The sequence below is a fragment of the Prionailurus bengalensis genome, chromosome A2, assembly GCF_016509475.1.
Source record: "Prionailurus bengalensis isolate Pbe53 chromosome A2, Fcat_Pben_1.1_paternal_pri, whole genome shotgun sequence".
Lineage (NCBI taxonomy): Eukaryota > Metazoa > Chordata > Mammalia > Carnivora > Felidae > Prionailurus > Prionailurus bengalensis.
This window is the reverse complement of record NC_057348.1, coordinates 106,310,918-106,335,300: the sequence shown is the minus strand read 5'-3', so window position 1 is coordinate 106,335,300 and position 24,383 is coordinate 106,310,918. Positions and strand designations below refer to the sequence as shown.

General features: G+C 37.3%; 1 protein-coding gene across 10 annotated transcripts in view; it reads left to right on the top strand.

The window, feature by feature from the left end:
- ETV1 (ETS variant transcription factor 1) overlaps nt 1-24,383 on the top strand; it is a 92,062-nt gene that overhangs the window by 38,433 nt on the left and 29,246 nt on the right. For all 10 annotated transcript variants that reach the window (XM_043589002.1, XM_043589001.1, XM_043588998.1 and 7 more), the window contains 3 exons: nt 10,517-10,646; nt 13,353-13,541; nt 17,517-17,764. In XM_043589002.1, coding sequence (XP_043444937.1) covers nt 10,517-10,646; nt 13,353-13,541; nt 17,517-17,764 — 567 coding nt within the window. The remainder of the gene's footprint in view (nt 1-10,516; nt 10,647-13,352; nt 13,542-17,516; nt 17,765-24,383) is intronic.

Genomic DNA, 24,383 nt, shown 5'->3' with positions numbered 1-24,383 from the left:
CATCATCAGAAGGCTTTACCCTGTAGAGAGCGAGGGTTTCTGGCTTCTGACTTCTGCACTGTTCTCAGCACTGGTTTCCGAGTCTGTGGACTCTGATTCTGGATGGGGCCAGGAGGTCCAGAATCACCTTCCAGACCTGTCAAAGTACCTCTCTTTTATTCAGAAGCATCCCTGGCAGGACCATTGAGGAATCTCTGCAATAGAGTACACACACTGAGACTGGTAAGAGTCGGGTATGTTGGAAAAAAATAGTTTGATGCCCTTTTCTGAGAAATGCATGGTTTCTCTGAGCTCAGTTCTGGTGTTCAGATTGCCCAGGAAGTTCCTTGCAGGTGCGGAGTGTTAACTTCCGGGAGCAGTGGGAGCAGACTAATGACCATTTGCCTTCCGCTGATAAAACTAGCTCATCACTTTTTAATCTTTTTACCCAGTTGACTTCCACTTGTGATTCCTTTAGCACAGCGGTTTCTGAGTACAAACACTAGCTCTGTCTTTGAAACTGGATCACACCTAATGTCCTCTATAATTGAAAAATTCTTAGGTTCATAACTAGGGTTGAGAGGTTCCCTTACTTTGCCTTTGAGATTACTACTAAGCAACATTTTACGTATCGCCAAAATAGCGCCAAACGGCAAATTAGGTTTGGGAACTAGCCCAACTGGTGATATTCCTTTAAAAACATTATATCATCTTTTTAAAAAAAAATAACTACTCTACTTAAAGAATATTATTGAAGAAAAATAAATATCACCTTGCCATGCTATGGTCTGAATTCCTGTCTTGAAAATATTACAGCTGAACGTATTTCCAGAAGCTGCAAATAACGGAAAATCGCAAAAACTCGAATCAGGGCCCCTGTCCTTAAATGTGTTTCAGTTTGCATTTTGATAGCAGTTTTGAAATGTTATCGCTTGTTTTGTCACAGACATAATTCACATCTTTCTTCAGGCACTGTAAACAAGAGAAAGGGTTTAATGGCCCCATAAAGGCACTCTGCTGATATCTGAGATTAGGCCCTTTAGTAATGGATGTTGGTGTGTGTATGTGTGAGCGTGTGTGCACACTGCGGGGGTGGGGAGGGCTTAAAAGAGGTAAATGTACTGGAAGAGAATCTTTGAGAGGCTCAGATGCGGCAGAAGTGCCCTCTGTTTTTCTGTGTGTCTTGGAAGACGGATTTACGGAGCATGTGACAATATTGTCCTTCTTTGTACGCAAGCCTTACCCTTTGCTTCTGGAATTTAACTGAGTACTAATTGAGGTCATTGCCACCCATTTATCACCTGAAATTGAAATGATATTAACTTAAGTGAATGCTTTTCATCTAGTGAGTGTATTCCTAACTACATATATTTATATAAAAACCTGCATGCATTTTTCACGCCATGCTTGTATCTGGTCTGAAATAATCTAATTTGTGTATACCATTTACTTTTTTCCATCTTTACAGAGTTTTTGTTTGTTTGTTGTTGTTGTCGTTTTTAATTTGCTGCTATGGCCAAGAGCCATAGCCATAATCTACATATTAACAACAATTTGTAGATTGTTGTTTTTTTTTTTTTGAGCATTTTAGTGTCCACACAATGATTTGTTTTGACTTTCTCATTTATATTTTGTAGACAAGTGTAAAAAATTATATGTTAAACATATCCGTGGTCTATGTAAATGCCTTAAAATTCCTCAAAGAACATAAATTTGTAGTGTTTTAGAGGCTCAGTGTCATGTAATTTTTCATCATCTTGTTTGTGTATGCCCCTGTAAATTGGCTGCATAAGGCTGCACGCTTGGTTTTGAGAGTCAGTGTAAACAAAGCGTTAATAAAGGAAAATCCAATGGCCTTTGTTAACTAATTTACCTAAACCCTATCAGTAGCAGGTGTTCCTGTTCTAGCCGTTCATTTTTATGTTTTCTTTCTCCTTTCATTGTAGACCATAATCCAGAACAGGGGTCAGCAAACTTTTTTCTGTGAAGGATCAGACAGTAAATATTTTAGGCTTTGCAGGTCATAGGGTTTGTCACAAATTGTCCATTATAATTCAAAGTAGCCCTAGACTATACCTCAATGATTGGGTGGGACAGTGTTCCAATAAAACTTTGTTTACCAGAACTGGTGGGAAGCTACGTGTCATTGATGCACTGTAATTTGCCCACCCCTGTTCTGGAACATCATACAGTAGACTATTCTAAAGCAGGAGTTTTGAGCGGATCAGAAATCTCAATGTCAAAGTCAGGAGACTCTCATAAAGCTTTGTATTCCTAGGTGGTTTTTGTTTAAAAACTACATTTGTGAAAAATTTGTAAAAAAACACAGATTTGATTCGAAGACATGCTTCTACTTAGTGAAGAAGTAATTAAAAATGTGGTATGTTTCTCTTCCCAGAGTAATTGTTTTGTACTCACAGAAATTGCTACTCTATTTCACTCTTATGATAAGCGTTGGGAGGAAAGCAGAGTGAAAGGTCAGAGCCAAGGCAACTTATCACTATAATTATATCCACTGTCCACATACAGAAGGGGACCCATCACTTGTGACATTTTGGTTATCAGACTCTAGGGGAAGCTTTAGATGCTGGATAGCAGCATTTTTCCTCAGTGGAGTATGAGAGGTGTGAATTTTTAAATGCTTTTGGTCACAGTAATAAATTGAAACAAAGTAGAATGCCTAGAAGTAAGCATGAGTAGTCTGAGAAGTGTTTTAGATAGAAGTGGCACAAATATATTATTACGATCATGTATACATAAACATGTATTGCACACACGAGAATTAATCAAACTTAAAGGAGACTGGCTAAAGTCTGTATTAGAGAAAACATTTCAAAAAACTAAAGCTCTAATTGGACTTCTATGAGTTCTTGATGGGTAAGACTGTGTCTTATTGTTCATCTTTGTTCTATAGGTTTATATTCAGTTTCCCTCTCAACACCTGGTTTAGTGTCTGGGCCATAGTAAATGAATGAATGAATGGATAAAGGAACACCTGATAGGCGGTTACCATGGTGCTTATGCGTGAAAGAATTCATACTTGTATTTATTCAAAATAAATTTGAATTATATGCTCAAGAGTTCAAAGTTATAGCCAACATTTAGGGCTCTTAATTCTTATCCTGTTGTAAATCAGTCCTAGATCTTTGGATAGGTATTAAGCTTAGCTTTTTTATGCCTTTTGAAAAAATTTTGCACAAGTGGGAGGTATAATAAAGATATTCTTGTCTTGAATGATGAGAATCAAATAGAGTAGGTGACAATTCTTTGAAAACTTGGTAATACTGTGTAAATTTTGAGGGTTTTTAAAAAAAGTGTTATAGCAAGTGGTTTTTATCACAGTTCTAAATTCAACCACAGTTCACTAAGTCACCATCTATAGTTAAACATATTATCTTTCTTAAATGTATCAGTAGACATCATCATCTTCACTATAGAAATAGAAACTTAATTTGTAGATTAAACTGTTTATTCTCTGTACTAACATGAAGCAGTCTGTTATAAAAAACATGTTCTGTTTTCAATTTAATGGTACAAAAATGTTCCAATGTCAAGATTGTTTAGGAAATTATTCTCCTATGAGTAAATTTTTAAATTCATTATCTTCATCTATAATTGAAGGTGTTGAAATGTAATTTGAATGAAAGACATGGTTATATATCAGCCTTGTTGCACTTGGAAAGGTGGAGGGCATTTCTGTGCTCCAGTAGAATGATGGCAAGATTTTGCTTTTGTTCTAGAGTGTAGACAGAAATAAACTGGAAGCAAGATGATACCTTGATGTTCATAGTTCTAAAATGAAAACAACTAATGGAGCGTGGGTGGCTCAGTTGGTTAGCGTCCAACTGCAGCTCAGGTCATGATTTTGGAGTTTCTGAGTTCGAGCCCCGTGTCGGGCTCTGCTGAGAGTTCAGAGGCTGGAGCCTGGTTTGGATTCTGTCTCTCTCTCTGTCTGCTTCTCCCTGTCTCATGCCCTGTCTCTCTCTCTGTCTCTCTCTCTCAAAAGTAAACAAACATTAAAAAAATGAAAAAAAGAAAGCAATTATTAATTTATCCAAGACTTTACGATGAATACCATAACTCCGAGTAAACTTTTAAATTAGGAAGTGGTTAAGTTTATTTTGGAAGTGTACTTTTAAAAGTCTTGGTATTTTGGAGCTCTTAAATGTAACCATTAGAAGAACTCAGTCATCATTAGTCAGCCTTAAGATGTGGTTTTAAAGGTCAAGCCTCCATCCAAGAAAAAAATGCAAGATGCATCTCTTGAGTGTTCTTTCTGCTTCTCCTCCTAAAGATCTGGTTGTGCGGAGGAGTTGGGGGCCATAAAGGTTTGCATGGAAATGCGTCTGAGGAGTACCTGAGGAAGGAAGACTTCAGATTTCCTGGATAAATTTCTTAACTGTCCGAAGGCAGGGATAAAAATCTAACTGTCACTTCTTTGTTAATGACATGAAGGAGTTAACTCGCCCGGTTTGATACCCTGGAAGGAGGAAAGATTCACTTTAATTAAAACCGCAAACAATGCAGATGCATGTCGTTCACTGTTTCAGACCCAGTGAGGACAGTACAGTAAGCGAAACGAAATGTACCTAGCAGCCTCGGCAGCAGGCTGGAGCCCTGTTCAGTGAAAGTAATTTAATTAGTGTTGATCATGACTCCAGATGATGGTGATTTGATAAGGAATAATTTAGTACTTAACAGCCTTTTACATGCACCAACTCCATGTGGGAAGGTAAAGCAAATTGCACAAAATGAATGTGCTGCTTTCACTTGTGCCTGTGCCAGTGAGCTGGAAAACTGCCTGTTAGCAGGCGCTCAGACTCTCAGCCCTGTGATGAAATACCCAACACGCTCTCGGCTCAGCCCGCTCGGGTGGGAGTCTCTGTGCTCTCCTTGTTTAAGAATAAATAAGAGAAGTCACTTTTGTGATATAGAATCTCTAGGAAGCAGGGAAGTAGAAATGAGGAAAATGAAGTCACATGCGGTTCTTGTGCAAAATGTTGGAGATCATCAGGTTGGCTTCTTTTTTTTCCTCACAGCAATTATAAAATAATCCTAGCCAACTCAAATTCATTGGATTACTTATTTGGCTTATGAGTAGAAAAAAAAATCACAGTTCCGAGGGCCCATAATGATTAAGAGGCCCACACATGTCGCACGTGTTAGAGACACGTTCATGTTATGGAGTTATGTTAGGAGTAGGGGAGCCCTAAACTTTTGGATGTAGGGAACCCGTGAAAATCCTCAAGTGTGGGCATCTACTGAATAGAAAGACTTTGTTAGATCTTTTCTTTTCTTTTCTTTTCTTTTCCTTTCTTTTCTTTTCTTTTCATTTTTTTTTCTCAAGTCTTCTCAAGGATTGGATTTATTTCAATGCAGCACACAGTGGATCTAGGTATGACCAAGCATCACAGTGGATTTGAAATTAGCCCAGTTACGAGAATCACCTAGACATTTTTATAAGATACAGAATCCAGATATATATCCCAGCCTCAGTGACTCGTCATTTCTGGGAGTGGTATATTAGCTTGCTTAGGGCTGCCATAACAAAGTACCATAAACTGAGTGGCTTAAAAAATAGACATTGATTATCTCACAGTTCCGGAGGTTTGAGGTGAAAGATGAAGGTGTTGGTAGGGTTCGTTCTGAGTGCTGTGAGAGAGAAGCTGTTCTATGCCTGTCTCCTGGATTCTGGTGATTTGCTGGCAGTCTTGGCACTCCTTGGCCTGGAGAAGCATCACCGTATCTCTGCCTTCATCTTTATGTGGCCTTGTCCTGCGTGAGGGTCTCTATATCCTAACTCTTCCTTTTTTACAAGGACATGACATGAGTCATATTGGATTAGATTCCACCTAATGACCTCATCTTAGCTAATCTTCTAAGGAAGGTTACACCCTGAGGTGTCCTGGGGTTAGGACTTGAACATGAACTTTGGAGGAGGCACAATTCAACCTATAACATATGAGGTGTGGGAAGTAATCCCTGGGTTTTTCAGAAGTACCTCCTAAATTTAGGGATCGACTTACCTCTTCTCGCATTGTGGGGAGCCTTACATCCTTTCATCTAAAGTCAATTTAGGAAGGGGTCACGTGGGTGGTCCAGGTGGTTAAGCATTTGACTTCGGCTCAGGTCATGATCTCACCGTTCATGAATTCAAGCCCCACGTCGGGCTCTATGCTGACAACTCAGAGCCTGCATCCTGTTTCAGATTCTGTGTCTCCTTCTCTCTCTGGCCCCCCTGACTCACACTCTGTCTCTCTCTCTCAAATAAATAAATAAATAAATAAATAAACATTAAAAAAAATAATAAAGTCAATTTAGGAAGCTCATGGAACCAGTCTGAAAGCAATAGGGCTCCAGATAGTATATCCATTAAGATGGATCCTACTTTTTTTTCTAAGTTGATATCAATAGACTCTTTGATAGGACACTACTGTTATGCTAGCAGCCATTCCTGTTGGTAGCCCAGACTTGTCATTCCTCCCGTGACTCATTTGGAATGATTTATCCTGTGGAGTTAAAAACAAAATCACACTTCCAAGATCACATTCTCAGATATCTCTGCTGGAACAGGAGGCCAGACATATTCAAGTATTTTAAGTTGTGTAGCGTTGCTTGATACCTCTCATATTTTTTAACCTTTTAATTGAGATATGCATTCATTATGATGTAAAATTTTAACTGCACAGTTTGGTGAATTTTACATATGTATATATTCTTATAAGTACCAATCCGTGCAACATATAAAATATTCCCAGCACTGTGGCAGGTTACTAGTGCCCTTTATTGGTAATTAACATTTCTATCCACCAATAGAAGGGAATTCTTTCACTATCAGTTAATTAGGTCTATTCTTGAAATTCCTATGCTACATACTCTTTTGTGCTTGACTTCTTTTATACACCTTCACATCTAGGAGACCATCTATATTTCTGTATGTGTCAGTTATTTATTCTTTGTTGTTCCTGCATAGTATTTCTTTGTATGAATATCCCATGAATTATTTATCCATTTTCCTGCTACTGAACATTTGAGTTTTTCCAAAGTTTGCTATCTTGAATAAAGCTGCCATGAACATTTTTACACATATCAGTTGGTGAACATATGCAGTGCCTTCTCTTGGGTATACACCTAAGAGTGAAATTACTGGGTCCTGGGGTAAATTTATGTTGAAGCATTAGGTGATACTGCCAAAACATTTGCCAAAGTGTTTATATCAATTGGTACTGTCAGGAGCTTGTATAAAAGTTCCTGTTGCTCTAGGTCTTCTTCAAAACTTGATAATGTCCGGGCACAGCATCTGGCTCTTGCTTTTGGCTTAGGTCATGATCTGGTTGGGCTCTGCACTGAGAGCATGGAGCCTGCTTGGGATCCTCTGTCTCCCTGTCTCTCTGTCCCTTCCCTGCTCACGCTCTCTCTCTCTGTGTCTCTCTGTCTCTCTCTCTCAAAATAAATAAATAAACTTTAAAAAACTTGGTAATGTCAGTCTTTTGCAGCTTAGCCATTCTAGTGTGTGTATGATAATTTCATGTGGTTTCATTTGTTATTTTGCTCATAAGTAAAGATGTTGAATACCTTTTTTATATGCTTTTTGTTGTTCATTTGTTTGTTTTACCATTTGGATGTCTTCTTTTTTGGACTGTCTGTTCAAGGCTTTTGCCCATTTTTAATTGGGTCATTTGTTTGGTCTTCCTTGTAACGAATCTTATTATGAGCTTTTTGTCAGATCTTTCTATTGAAAACATCTTCTTGGAATCTGTAGCTTACTTTGAAATCTTTTAATAATGTTTTGATGAAGAGAAGTTCTTAATTTCAGTGAAGAAAATTTTGTAGGTTATTTTCTTTTATGGTTGATGCTTTCAGTGTCCTGTTCATTAACCTTATCCTCCCTCAAAGTCCCAAAGATTTTTAAAATATACTAGTATTGAATAGTCTCTGATATATCTGATATTTTGATAAATACATTGAATTGTGCATCATACTACATATTTATTCTCGAGGCCTCACGTATTTTTATTCATATGAATTATATCTGATTTCTCAGGTATGAATATTTGGTACTACTCTGAATGACAAATAGAGTTCCTGATGTGTTACTACTCCTTTTTTCTTAGGAGAATGTAAAACCCAATACACAATCCCAAGTACTAAACTTGGCGATACATATTTTACTGTATATGTTCAAAGTAGTAATAAATCGTTGAAACCTGTTTGTTAAGAATGCAACAAATGTATGGTTAATGGTTGCATCATACAATATTTGTCATTCTGAGAAGTAGCACATAGACACAAACACAGGCAAAGAATTTTCTTATACAGTGTTACTTTAAATTTTTAGATTTTTTGCGTGTTTAAAAAAGTTTTTGTGCAAATTTAGGACTTTGTTAAAAGTAAAGAGAATAATGTAATGAACTCCCACCTACCCATCCTGCAGCTTTTAACATTTATCAACATTTTTCTAATTTGATTCATTCCTCATACATCATTTTTTCTAGACTATTTTAAAGAAAATCCCAGATATACTATTTTCTGCAAATACTTTATGAATCTCTCACATTAAATTTTTTGTGTTTATCTGCCATTGCATTAGCACATCCAATAAAATTAATGATAATTTCTTAAATATCTAATACCTAGTCCATTTTCAGATGACTTATTTGTCTCCAAGTTAGTTGCCTTTTTATAGATGTTCTTTTCAAATTAGAATCCTAACAAATCCTCATGTTCTTAAATGTCTTCTATCTGAATGGTTAATAAATTATAACCCTCTGACTTCATAAAGTTAATGAACATGAGTACTCTTGACATTTGAAAATGCACGTAATTTCTCCTTTGTTTCTATTCCTCTACTCTCTACATTGAATAGGCATATTAAACTCACAGTACATCAAGAAAAAACTTTGAAATAGACCTCCCAGTGAAATTATTTTGTTACTATTTGTTAAGTTTTTCTTAGACAGCTAATTTAGGTGAAGTTATTTATTTCTTTGGCAAATGTATATTCCACAATGTTTCAGGTGGTTCTTGAGCCACCACTGAAGATTTCTGTGAAAATTATGTACATATCCAAACAAACAGCATATATTTGCCCATAGCTTGATAGTTCTTGGTATCAAATTATTGTTAAATTATATGTGACATTCAAACAAGTGCACATTTATAATGCTGTAATGTTACAATCAAGATTGAATGGCATCATAAACCATGAAGTTTCTCTTGTCATATCATGTCTTCATAGAAACAGACTTAATAATTTATAATGTTTCTTTATTTATTTTGTGAGCTAGAGAGAGTATGCATGCACATGCATGAGCTGGGGGTGGTGGTGCACAGTGCGGCGCGGCGCAGAGAGAGAGGGAAACAGAAAATCCCAAGCAAGTTCCCCGTGTAGCATGGAGCCTGACACAGGGTTTGAAATAGGGCTTGATTTCATGACTGTGAGATTAGGACCTGAGACAAATTCAAGAATGGATGCTTCCCTGACTGTACCATCCCAGTATATCGGGTTTTAATTTGAATTCTCATATGAGTTAGAATAAATCTCTAGAATGTGTGTTTTCTTGTGTTTATCCTTAATTAGTCATATTTGTGCATATTGTATATGAAAATAAAATCCTTGTATCTTTTTACTAATTTTTCATTTATTACTAACACTTTAATTATTCTAATAGGATCTCCAATTTTCAATTTCATATACAAGAATAAAAATACATATAGTGTTACTTGTTTATTGGCTTTAAAGCTATGATTCTTCCCACACAACATATTTCCTCTAGAGTTCATATTTTATAGGATCCTTGTAATACATTAAGCATTGATAAATATAAGTATAACCATTAAGTCATGCAAAAAAGGAGACAATATCATTAGATATAGAAGAATTATTTTATGGTAGATTGCATGTGAAAAATAATTTTCAGATATTTTTCCCATTTTATCTTCCTACTCTGGTAAGCAGATAGGCAGGTACTTTTACCTTTATTTTATAAATGAACATTGGCCTCAAAGGTGGTGAAATTTTGCCCAAACTATCATCAGTTACCATGGGACCTGCACTTGGATTTTCTTTTTTCTACTCTAGTTATCATTCCATTAAACCATTATTATTGATGGGTTTGAGATATTTTCCTTTCAGTAATGCTTAAAATTATGTTCCTGTCTTCACTTAATTCTTGGATAACCAGTTATGTTTTTTCTTCTTTAATCACTAGAAGTTTGTTGGCAATGTTTTTAAAACTTTCTGAAAACTGAGCTTCTAGTGTTGTTAATATCAGTTAAGTAAATTATAATTGATTCACTTGAAGTAATGAAAGAGAGTTCAAGCATGCATTCTGTTATACAGTAAAAGCAGAAAAAGAGTATACAGAGATTCTCTATAATCTTTTCATCCATGAAATTCATTAAATGTGATTTTTCTTTGTTATGTAAGTTAATATGAAATGTTAAGGCCATTTCAACCAAGAGAAGTAGAACAGATTACTGTACTTAATTTCTAACTGTGCTTCATTTTTGTGGGTATTTTTGTTTTGTTTTCTAGTGGCTTTTCATGGCCTACCACTGAAAATCAAGAAAGAACCCCACAGTCCATGTTCAGAACTCGGTTCTGCCTGCAGTCAAGAACAGCCCTTTAAATTCAGCTATGGAGAAAAGTGCCTGTATAATGTCAGGTAAAGCAATCAGGTGTATTTATATATATAGAGAGGGTGGTGGTTCTTACTAAAACAAAAAGTACAGAAAAATATAAAGTCTCAGATTATATTTTATGAGTTCTATCTTCAGCATGTAACAAAGCTAATTAGGTAATGTGTTTAGCAGAACTCTGAAGAACTGTATACCATCTGATCACACACTTGGAGAATCATTTTAAAGCAATAATTTTCATCCACATCGTTAGTTGTTTTTCTGCTGTAGCGATGCATCCTGGGTTTGAAAAGAGGGTCTTACTTGGTGTGAACAGCTATTGAAAGTTCTCATTAGAATGAATGCATTATGCACTTTAGATAGAGTCTGTAGGAAAAAAAAAAAGGAAACATTTGGCAGGTGTGAGCAGTACATTAGTTACTGACAGGCTTTGCAGATGATCTATAAGATATGTTCATGGAGAATTGCAATAAAGTTAGAATTTTATAAGGCTCAGCACAGGCTATTATCTATTAAAAAGCCAGTTGTTCTTTTTGATGATAGTAAAGGGTGGAGCAGTAAAATTACTTTGTTCATTTGTTGGAAGATTTCATAACATATATGTTCATTAAAAACCCTTCACAGTAAATTGCATTCTGTTACTTTTCATATTGGCCTCTAATTGCATAAGGAAAAGTTGGCACTGTCTGTTGAGTATCATTATTCCCAATTACAGTAGATACTTACTTCTTAAAAGGAGTTCATTTGGAAACTTACAAAAAAGGATTACAAATATTTGTAGTTATAGAAGTTACATAGATTCAGGTTCAAAATACATATGATCCAAAGGAGCCTTCTCTATTCTCATATAGTCGCAACATGTAATGTTATATCCAAGATATATAAAATTCAAGAAACTCAGATTTGTGCAGTCTGATGGCAGCTGACCAATGTTGGGATATTCTCTTGCTGTTTGTTCTTGCAAACTTGTCTCTTATGTCTGTTTTTCTAGGAGGATCCCCAGAGCCTGAAATTATGAGCCAGCTCACTTGAAACTGCAAAACTTTTATTAAAAAAAATCTCGTAGAAGGCATTAAAGCTTACTGAGTTCAGTTAAAATAATATTGATCAATCTGAGTTTTATTTATAGTGTTTTTTAATTTTTGCATTTTCTCTTTAAGAGTGCTGCATTTTCACAGAATAATTACTTAGCGTAATGAAGAATTTTAAGTTAATGGACCAGATAGATATAGAATTGTTGTTCCATTTCAGCGTTGATCTCAGGTGTGGCTATGAAATAATTACTGCTTTGTATGACATATCTGACTTTCATAAATTAATAGTAAATGAATCACATGAATATTTTTGGGTTTCTCTTGGGGACCAATAATTTCCACAGTGATTTATAGATTAAATTCTAGTACCTCCATTTCCATATGAACAATGTAATTCAATACAGTATTTTGTGGGGGGAAAAAGAAGCGTCCTAGGGCAGAGGGTGTGTCAGTTTTTTCTTTACATGGGAATGGGACAGGCAAACTAGTTTGTAAAAGAAGTCGTTTCTCGTTCAGAAATATTGGTAAAGGGTATAGGTAGAAACAAACATAATACGAGTACTGTTGGCTTTGCTTTAAAACCACCAGTGGGCTTATACAGCACACCCTCCTACGCTTTTATGAAGTGTTTTTGTGCTTGGCTATAATTCTGTGTACAGATGTATCAACTGAATAAACTATTACATAAGTTAATCCAAAAAGAATGTTTCTTTTTAAAAAAGGAAAAACTATGTATTGATGATCACTATTTTGAAAGAAAAATATTATTTTAGCCTCAAACTGTCTTCCTTATTCAGAAATTTAAGTAAAGTTTATTTTTGTTTATTTTGAAAGAGAGAGAGAGAGAGCGAGCGAGCATGCGCATGTGCAATAGGGGAGGGGCAGAGAGAGGGAGACAGAATCCCAAGTAGGGATGTGGGCCTCGAACTCAGGAACGCTAGATTGTGATTTGAGCAGAAGTCAAGAGTTGGATGCTCAACCAACTGAGCCACACAGGTGCCCCATATCAGAGATATTTTAATTTGCCTCATTACTCTTTATTATCCCATGTGAGGAAGTAAATGTCAGGTATCATTTATTTTATATATAAGAAAAATGAAAATAAGGCAAAGGCATTGTCTTCTTAAAATTATACCCAAAATAAAGGCAAGCCAGGAATGGTCTCCATCTTACGAAATTGAAGTTAGTTTCTTGTTCTAAAATCTTATGTAAATATGGAACAATGACAATATCAGAAACATGCCACGATTTAGGAAAGATCTATTCAACTTGCTCAAGCATTAATTCCACTGCTCTCATAGTGCTTTTCTATATGCTAAGTTATTTGTGTAAGTATTAAAATACACATTTTATATTTATGCTGATACTAAGTTATATATTAATTATCCTATTTTCTCTTTAAGTGTGTGGTGATTCTGAAGATTATGTGTTTTAGGATGACAAAAATTAACACATGTTAAATTCTCACTTCCTTATGACTTGAGCCTAACATATATATATTGAGCCTAATATATATATTATATATATATTTACATATGTAATATGTAATATGTAAATAAATATATATACATTTATATACATATAAATACATATTACATATATATAATATATATATTTCTTCTTTTCTTGGGTTGGAAGGAAAAGTGTTTAATCACTCCAAGGAAACCAATGTTCTCTTTTCTTTTGCTCCTTGGGTAGTGCCTATGATCAGAAGCCACAAGTGGGAATGAGGCCCTCCAACCCCCCAACTCCATCCAGCACCCCAGTGTCCCCACTACATCATGCGTCTCCAAACTCCACTCACACTCCAAAACCTGACCGCACCTTCCCAGCTCACCTCCCTCCATCGCAGACCATACAAGATAGCAGCTACCCCATGGACCACAGGTAAAACTGCAAATATTGTATATATATTGTTTAATGTTTTGAGCATCTTGGAGGCAATTTCTATCACCAATTCCTAAGACCTATGGTAGATTTAAGGTGAGCATATTAATTTTGCACATCTTTGCAAAATATTTTTAGAAAGAGCTTGCTCTGTCTATAGTTAGAAATAATTTGTGGAGAAGGTCATTTATAAACATTCCTTTTATAAACATTTAAATTGGTTGCTAAAGTGGAGAATTAATCTATATACTGACATTTGAACATTTCCCTTTCGCTTTGCCTGAATTAAATTGCCTCACTTAAACTTTAAATCAGATCATCCCATTTTTATGAGCATATGTGTGTACTTGTTCTATAAAGTTAGGAGACTAATTTTAGTAGGTGGCTTATGGAATTAGGTTCTTTACCTTAGATTGAATGGTTTAGCTGTACATAGTTTTGCAGAATAGAACTTATTCGATTAAAACTATTTTCCATCCTTTGCAAGTGATGAATATTTAATGCCAGTAGGTGCCTGACCCTGGACCCTGAGAATACAAAGTAAAGAGATAGAGACTGAATTATTCTTTCTTAGAAAGAAGACAAGAACCCGAGTGTGGAGCTAGGGAGGATGCCATGGTGGACATTCTGAATTCCTAGAGATACATGCACATTCGAATAAAATACAGGAGTACCTTTGTACTTTTAATAATAGAGCTTAAAACACAGGTTGATACTATATAGCATCCATCGTTTCCTTTCTACCTTGTAATTATAGAGAGCCGATGGTGTGCAGGGAAATGTTTAACAACAGGCCTAATGGGAGAAAAACCAGAAGGCCCCATCTGTAGCATTTGATGAATCTGTGATATAAATGTTCCAACTGTAAGCCATCATTGTGACAGCCCTAAACACAGAGTCAGAATCGCATAGAAGCAGACCTTCACATAGTATCTCTACCCTAAAGATAAAATAGACATAACCTCCAGGACATAATTAGTAGCAAGACAGAGTGAAACAATTAGCAAGAGATGCATTTTGAATACTTCTTGCCTTTGTTTTTAATAGGATTTTTTAAAAAGTTATAAATTTACATCATTTAATGCTTAAGTATCCTGTGTTTAACAATCGGCTCACAGTATTTCTGAAAATTTAACAATAAGCCAGTGCAAACTGGCTGTGACACACCGTTACAAAAATAACTCAGCTGAAGGAATCCTCTAGATCAGCAGAGGAAACCAGAAGATGTGTCACTGGCAACTTTCAGAGGATAAGGGAATACTCACTCAGTTCAGCTTTTTTATAGGTTATTTAATGTGACTCAATCTCAAATTCAGTTCAGTCTTTTTTGGGATGATGGATAAGATGAAAGCATTCTTTATAGTGTGAGACGAAGCCACATCTTTTCTACCTTTGTTTCCATCACTAAGCCCTCTTGTGCTCTAGTTATGAAATGCTTCCTATGATCTTTCCCTTCTCACTCCGTAGACTCGAGACCTTGTCAGAGCGTAATGGTATGTGCATCTGTGTAAACAGTTTGGTAAATACAGATGAAAGAAATCTTATTGCAGGGTGGGCCATTGAACAGATGCACATTGTGCAGGACTGAAAGGGAGAAAGAGTACAAACAAGAAAAGCAAGTTTTATTTTGTCCACTTCTGTTGACTTCCCAGAGTTCTCGACACTCGAGGCTCTCACACTTTGAATGAGTGCCAGCATCAGAGATCGTGTCGTTGGCTGTTTGTGCGGAGTAGTTATTTCTTAGGGAAGGTGACTGCTAAACAAGCAGGATGCCTGTGTTTAGGTGACCTAACTCGGAATGGTTTAGCCAAATCCATTTTAGTTTCTCTACTTGAAGTCAAATATCTGAGACTGAGAACAGCCGGCCCGGAACTATAAGAGGGAAGCTCGGGGTCTTTTCCCACTGCCCCCCCACTGAGTTTTGAGGACAGCACCAGCTGGCCAATCCCAGGAAAATCTCTGGAGCCGTATGTTTCTGAGGAGGATTTCTTGGAGGGTTCTAGCCAACAAATGACAGTCCCTTGGTTATAAATGGCAGATTTGCTCTGGAAACAGATCCTTTCTCCAAATAGCCCCCTCCAGGCCGGGCACCCCACTTCACTCTGGGAACGCTCTCTGGCCAACTGGGCTGCACCCTGCTTCCTTTCCTCAGGCTCATTCTGTTCCGAGGGCCAGCCCTTTGGCACTTGTTCCTGAACCCACTGTGCCGGAGCCCTGTCTCTCTTTCTCTGTGTTTCCCGCCACTTATACGCTGTTTTGCTGTATCCAAGAACCGTCAGCATGCTCTCTTTACCCATTAACTCTCTTCCAGCAGCTACTTGAGTCACTGTACCTTTACCTTGTCCAGTGCCTCATAACAATGGTGCGAGACACTTGTGTGTTTGGTATATATGTAGTCCTCAGCAAGTACACGCTCGAATCGGGTTGAATCGTAGAAACAAATGGCTTGATTCTTTACAAAGCTTTTAGTATAAGTGTTATTAACTTCCTTTTAAGGCTTCACAAGTGAACTGGTTTCTTATTTTAACGTCAAGTTACAATTTTCTGATTCACTCCTTGACAGTTCTTAATGATAATTTCTGTTGCTTTTTTTGGCTAATGAAATAAGCAAGAGAAGGGAAATGAATGCAGTGCCAGTCAGCCTGTTTTGCAATATCTGAGTTTCTAAGTTTATTTTCTGCAGGTGTAGGTGGAATTTCAGTGCCTTCTATGGCAGGCAGGAAACTTAGAGTTAAACCACAGGACCGTGAAGAAGGAGCATTTGTAGACATGCTAAAGCGAGCGCATTGCCATTCTTTCACTTTTACCTTATTTTCATTTCACCTGACCCAAATTAAATGTTAACTTTCCAAATTAAAGTCTCAGGAATGCTTTTAGTGTGTGTGTGTGTGTGGGGGGGCAGTTCATGGGTTTATATTTGCGCATTGAAGTGTATGGTAGGTTATTTGTAAGCACTCTTGGGGCATTTTAGAGCAGGTTTAAATCTTTAATTAATCCACATCTTTGTGGTGGGTCAGTGATCTTATGTTTGAGAAAGACGGAATTGAATGATGATGTGATTAGCCCATCATTACACAGCAAACCAAGAAGGAAGGAACCTAGGGGTTCACTGTCAGCTTGTTCTGAGTCCTCAGAAACTTCCTCATGACCTAACAGCACAACGTGTCCCAAATCTTTGCAGCAAATACATCTTGTTTCCATCTTTGGAGGTCTGCTGTATTATGCATGCTTACTTTTATCAATCGGATATTTTCTTTGAAGCCATTGGATGCTCATGTGTGCCGTGCTGCTGTTTGACAAGGGTGGTCTTTTAAACAACCAGCTTAGATTTTAGTCTCTGTATTATTTCCCCTTTTAACTTCCCACCAGAATACAGTGTTTCTTAGAACACTGGTGAAGATTTAAGAGTCCTGCCCGTTTGAAAACTGGGCTATTCCTCTCTTGCTTCCTCAGTAACTGATGGTAAGGGATGGAAAACCAAAAATGGGTTAGTAAAAACCTGGTTGATTTTTGGTATGTTTGTTGATTGGTTTGTTAACATAATTAAGAGACAGGGGATGCAGTTTGGAATCAGATTCTTTGTGTTTTTCCTGGTTTGTTTTTTCCTTATATATAATCATTTGAGACTCTCTTAATATGGAAATTTGGTAAATGATCCAACTTGTTAAGAATTGGGCATTTTAGCGGTTAGGGTGTGTGTTTCCTCAATAGTACACTGCTCAAAGCACTTTCACTTACTGTAGTGTTCCAAAATGGTACTGCAGGGGACTAATTATCAAGGAACACAAGTCATATTATGATATAAAAAACACGGTGCTACTGACCCAGGAAGGAGAAATCTTCTCCTTCCAAAAGATTTACACTTCGGGTCAGTTGGTATCATGCTCATTAACAAAACAGTTAAAACTTGTACCAATATTGTAAGGAGTATTCCTTGTTACCCTTTTATTTAAAACATGCTCTCTTATTTCCCAGATTTCGCCGCCAGCTTTCTGAACCCTGTAATTCTTTTCCTCCTTTGCCAACAATGCCAAGGGAAGGACGTCCTATGTACCAACGGCAGATGTCTGAGCCAAACATCCCCTTCCCCCCTCAAGGCTTTAAGCAGGAATACCACGACCCAGTGTATGAACACAACACCATGGTTGGTGGTGCGGCCAGCCAAAGCTTCCCTCCTCCTCTGATGATTAAACAGGAACCCAGAGACTTTGCATATGATTCAGGTAGGCCCATGCTTTAAGTTACGTTTAAGACATCATTTCACTTGCTTGTCACTTTGGTTAGTGTTGGCATCAACTTGGGCCGCTCATGACCATTTGGTGTGGAATCTTTCTGATTTTATCCCCTCTTTGAATCTTTCTCTCTGTGTGAAGTTGAACCATCAAACCATTTTGGCTTGAGCTCACGGTTGAAATAGTGTCTAGAAATGAAAGCAGTCCAAAGAAAAGTGTAATTTGTAAAATCAGGCATACTCTCAGTCCAAAAGAATAGCATTGTAATTCTTTGGATATGGGGCTTTCTTTCTATTTTGCTGTGGTAGTGTTATCTAATCATGTTGGTTACAGAAAGCAATATTCTTTTGCTTTGGCTCATTTATTGGTTATAACTGTTTTGTCCTTTATTGGTGGTGATACTCCAATAGTCCAGCAGTAAAGATTCTTACATATTAGAAGAGGAAGAGCAAAAATAAAATATCTGAGTTTCAAATTGGTTTATTCATAGAGTTTAGCTTTGGTCTCACTGTGCAGAAAGGCCCCAGAAAGTAACATATCAAGATGGAGAAAGGGGGGCTCCTGAAAGTAAGAAAATATACACTGGTTACAAATATCATCCCAACATGTAACCTTGAGACTTTAGAAGAATTACTTAACTCCTCTCCTTTTCACCCATTATAATCTCAAAATCTGGACGTCTGCTTTTCACACATCCCAGGAATTTTGGAAAAAAAAGTATGAAATAAAAGCTAATGCTTATAAGAAGGGCACCATGTTCCTACAAAATATTATTAATGTTATTGTAACTGGTGAATAGATGACTGTGGACTTGGAAATACCTGAAAACAATGTAATTTCCTCTTGATGCAGTTATGGATATTCTTTATGAGGAAACTTTTGCTTTTCTAGGAATAACTCTGCTAAGTTTTTCTATTCTACTTGAGGAAAGAAAATTGTCTCTAGTTTGAGTTTTTAGCTTGCATAAAATTACCTGCTTTATTAGGAACTGCTCTCGAAGCTCAGCAAGGGGGAGCCTTATGACTGAGAGTCTCCCTTTGGCCACCGTTCTTCTGTGGGCAAGAGGTCCAAAGGATGAAGAGGAATTGCCTACTCAGAGGCTATGTCTCCACTTGTCGAAAGAGCACGAGCTACCAAGGACACATGAATTCCCAGCCTGATTGGCCCTAAGTCCATTTCCACAGTCTGAGCAGGTCTTTCCCAGGCTCAGCTTTCTGAAGGCAGAACGCATTGCCCCTGTGTACACTCCCAGGGTCCACGGAAGCGGCTTCGAGGTAGCTCTTTGTGGCAGAATGAGAATGGAGCTTGGATGTGCCCGTGTGCTTGCGTATGAGGCCCCCATGATTTACATGGTATATGGAACAGTGTAGGGTGAAGGGATAGGAAAAGAGGAAGAAAGGGGCGTGAGCCAGGGTCTAAAGACTAGAAGCTGGCTCCATACCATCCTTTGCCCGTGCTAATCTTAGAGCGTTCTCCAAATTCTAGATTTGACTTGGCCTTCCGGTTGTTATGAATGATGTATTTCATTCATTTCAAGGAATGGGAGGAGAAAATGTACTCATTAGCTGTTTGTTAGTTGGTTTACAATTTAAAAAATGTAAACATGTGCGTGAGGGCTTTTATTTGAATGCTTGCCTCTCAGGCCCTGTCATTTGCAGACTACATGTACTTGAAATGCATCATAGGGGTTTCAGTTTAGAATTTTTTGTATTTGTCCATAGTTTGTCCATAGTTAAGAACCCTACAATGCATTTTATTATAGATAAGATTCATTTTTCTCTATAAACTTTAAGTCCTTTTAACTGATGCTATCTTTATTTCCCAAACTGTATTTCGATTTGCTGTACAGTTTTTTGAAGTCACCACGATTTTAAGAAACTTTATATGGAAATCATATAAAACAGTCCAAATAATTTGTTCAAAGGGACTTACAGAGCATAGCATTTAAAGAGCATCTCTGTGTGTTCTAGAAATGTTTTTATATGTATAATCATACCAAGATTGACATTGAAAGCATTTTTGGGGGGCCCCTGGGTGGCTCAGTCCATTAAGCATCCACCTTTGGCTGAGGTCATGTGCCTCACAATTTCTGAGTTCGAGCCCCACATCAGGCTCTGTGCTGACAGCTCAGCCTGGAGCCTGCTTCGGATTCTGTGTCTCCCTGTCACTCTGCCCCTCTCCCACTCATGCTCTCTTTCTCTTTCTCTCTCTCAAAAATAAATAAACATTAAAAAAAATTATGAAGCCTTTTTTTTTGATTCTGTAGTTAACTCCATATATGTATCTTTTCCTCATATTTATGTGATAGGTAAAATTATGTATAACATGGTATTTAACGTGTGTAACTTTGCTTGAGGAGATGTGAACCAAGCAAGAAAGAGATTTAAATAATTCAGTGAGGTAAAAAATAAACAAAAAAAGTAACCTGGTTTTGTAGGATTTGATTGCATTATTTGTGGGCCATACATAATAGGAACTTCGAGTCAATCACTGTCCGACCCTCAAAGCACAGATATAGACTAAAAAGCATAGTCCATGTCTTAGCTCAGGCTTCTCTAATAAACTACCATTGACTGGGGAGCTTAAACAACACGTTTCTCACAGTCCTGCAGGCTGGGAAGGGCCAAGATCAAGGTGCCAGCAGATTTAGTTCCTGGGAAGGGCCCTCTTCCTGGCTTGAAGATGGCCACTTTCTCACTATGTCCTTGCGTGGCAGAGAGAGAAAGAGAGTGAATGAGTTCTGATCTCTCTTCCTCTTCTTATGAGGGCACTGATTCCATCACGGGGGTCCCACCCTCATAACTGAATCCAACCCTAATTCTCTCTCAAAGGCCCCATCTCCAAATATGCTCACAGTGGGCATTAGGGCATCTACAGTGAATTGTGGAGGACATGATAATTCTCTCAGTCATAGTCCAGTATCCAATTAAAATTTTTTTTTTATTTTTTATTTAAAAAAAAAATTTAATGTATGTTTTTTTTTGAGAGAGAGAGAGAGACAGAAAAGGACAGAGGGAATGTGAGTGGGGGAGGGGCAGAAAGAGAGGGAGACACAGAATCTGAAGCAGGCTTTGAGGTGTCAGCCCAGAGCCCGACCTGGGGCTCAAACCCACGAACTGTGAGATCATGACCTGAGCTAAAGTCTGGCACTTAACTGTCTGAGCCACTCAGGTGCCCTTCCAATTTAAATTAAAAAAAAAAAAAATGTTTATTTATTTTTGAGAGGGAGAGAGAGAATACGAATGGAGGAGGGACAGAGAGAGAGAGGGAGACACAGAGTCTGAAGCAGGCTCCAGGCTCTGAGCTGTCTGCACAGAGCCCAACGTGGGGCTCGAAATCAAGGATGGTGAGATCCTATCTGAGCTGAAGCCAGATGTTTAACCAGCCGAGCCATTCAGGCACTCTATCCAATTTTAAAGGTATATGGGGCATGTCTTTTGTGAAGTGTACATTATACCTTGCAAATGACTTGTACAACACTTGTTTAATATTTGAGAAGCTGTTAGTATATATTCCTTCCTACCCTCCAAATTCTCTTGCAGATTGCTAAAATTGTACAGCACCTCTGAATGCTAATTTAAGTATTGCCAATAGGATACAGTTCTGTTGTGCTTGAGTAATTAAGTTGTAAAGTTGGAGCTTCTGGTTGCGGTCTAAAAGAACGGTGGTAACAGTGTATAACCAAGGCCTGTGAAAATTAATATGCAGGTATCAAAATATATTTCCCTGGCCACCAAACAGCTGGAATCAAGTTGACACATCTGTATATGTCCTACATTGCAGTCAACAAATATGATCTCCAGATATTTTGTTTCGTTGTCATTACTTCTTTCATCCCTTTTGAGAGCACATTAAATAATCTTTTTATGAAATCTAATGTATTTATCACTGGATCATTGATTTCTTGGTTCACTTACTAATGTTGAACAAATAGGACATTAGGAAATAGTTGATGTGATTTAAAAACAATGCAAAAACGTTTCATAGTTTACTTAGCATCTATGTTCCAAAGGTTTTCCTTTCAGAAGGCCTCCAGAACTCTTTATTGCTTAATTCAATATAACATAAATGTTGTGAAAATAAAAGAAGCTTTGTAAGTGAAAAGGCAGCATGATGATGCTCTAATAAAGCCTGACATTAATTATGACATGGGAAATGGAAGGTCTATTAGTTATAATTATAATTACAGGAACGCAATTTCAACTGCCGAGTATTCAAGCTAAAAAAAAAATGCAAAATATTATGTTAGTTGAGTAGAAATTTTTATTTAGGAGAAGAGAAGAAAACCTGAATCAGAAGACACTGAGAAGATTAAAAAAGATTGGTATTTACGTCCAATTTGGTGAACCAGTGCAGTGTGTGTGATCATTATTATATTATGATATTAAGTTCTCGACAATTACATCTGTTATTGTTTTCTTTCTCTTCTTCTCGAGCCTAATAGTGCTGCACAAAGCAGTACACGGGTTTTTTTGTTAGTTTGACTTCTCCTGAATCCAGAGTGGTTTTCCCTTTCTTGCCCTAATGGCTAAGTGACCACATGAAATGGGTTGAATATGCATTGAGTGCTTCAGTGGAAGTGCCTTATGCCACGCCACATTTTCATAGAATCATAGTCACTTTCCCATTTTCATGTTTGCATGTGAGGTTTCACCGATTCACAATGCTGAACAAGGCAAATATTTTATATATGCATAACAACATATTTCGTTGGAGTTGTTTGTGTTCGTTGATTGGTTGATCTTTTGTTTCATTTTTCTTTCTTTCCTTTTCATAGATTTTAGGGGTAGTATTTTTAGTGGCGTGGTACTTACATGAAACTGAAGTTTGGCTCAAGAAAACATCAGCACACAGTGTTCATATACTGTGATTAGATAATTTCACTCTGGAAATTATGTTAAGGGATGAAAGACACAGTGAATGAATGAGAGGGAGAAATGTTAAAAGTATATAGTAGTTGAATGGTAGAGTAAGTTATAGCTATCCATAACAGAAATATCATGTAGCCATTTGAAGTCAGTTTTTTAAAAAAAAAAGTTTAATGAAACGAGATGAGTAAAAAAAAAAAAAATAGACACACCGAATGACTCATGCAAATAAGACCCAATACAGACATACTGTAGCTTAATTTTTTTTTAATTAATTTATCTATTTTGAGAGAGAGAGAGAGACTGTGTGAGTGAGGGAAGGGCAGAGAAAGGGGGAGATAGAGAATCCCAAGCAGGCTGTGTGCTGCCAGCACAGTGCCGGATGTGAGGTTTGAATTCCTGAAACTTCAAGATGATGACCTGAGCCGAAACCAAGAGTTGGATGCTTAACCAAGATGCCCCATATAGTGTGACTTCATGCGCGTGATGATATCCTAAGCAATTTCTGTTTTGCCTGTGAAGTGCTTTGCATTTTAACAGTGCGTAGGTATTACTTTGCTAATCAGACAGGAAATATGTGTTCTGTTTTAAAATATCAACCCATTTGGAGTTGAAGAAGTATCCAAATTAATCACGTCAGTCCTTTAAGTGGAAAGAATGCTAAGTAAAGGATTATATTATAGTACCACATGCTGCAAACCTACCTGGCTTGCTATTAGTTTGTGTCCAGGACTGCCTTAGAGGTGGGAGCAGAATTAATATGCTATTTAGTGGATTTTTGGTTCATCCCTGCTCAGTGTTTGCAATCCACAATTAGTACTTTGTTCCTTTGCGCTATGGGGTATATTAAAATTTTTAACCTAGGAGTTGACTGAAGGGTAACACATGAATAAGATGTTTTTAGCCCTCAAGGCCTATTCTATTATTCTAATTAGTTTAAAAGATGCCTCCCAGCCCTGTGGTGGAGCAGTTTCATCAAACAGCTGGGGAGGGAGATGGGGCAGAAGAGAACTTCCAGGGACCTGCTCCAATCAGAGATTGGGGGGCACTGCGTACCTTGAGTTTCCGGAGAGGAGGAAGTAGAAGTAGGGGGTAGTGGAGAAAGCTGACATCATGTGCCCCCTGAGGAAAGTGTTTTATATTTTTTAATGGTGTTGTCAACACTACTGGAAATTTGGAAATTGACACGAATAGTTGTTGTGTAGAATTATAAATTTTTAAATCATGAAAGTTCTTGGAAATCACCTAGTTCACCTGTATTCTCCGTGCCCTAGTTGTACAGATAACACGCCTGAGGCTCTTCCATGTCAACTTCTCTCCAGGTACACAGATATTTTGTGAAACAGTTGGAAAGCTTACATTTGGAAGAATAAAGTGGGACTTTTCCATCCTCCCTTTTTAAATCCATTCTTCACCCAAGCAATCTTTCCAAGTTCCCCTATATCCTTCTTTATCACCCTAGGATTTTGATAAAGGCCCATAGGCAAACCTTTCCATTTAGAGAATGATTTTCTGTGTTTAGCATGTAGAAAAATGATACATAGGCAGAGAATTGATGAAATAAATACTGAAAATATATTCACCTCATATTAAATATGTTAAAACTAAGATTATGTTCAGTTTTCATCTGTCAGAACTGACACATATATCTGGTAGTCGTGTATGCCCAAGTTGGCACTTTAGTCAAGAGAGTTAAACATAAATACTCTTGGATTTCTAAAATGGCAAGAGGGGAAGATTTT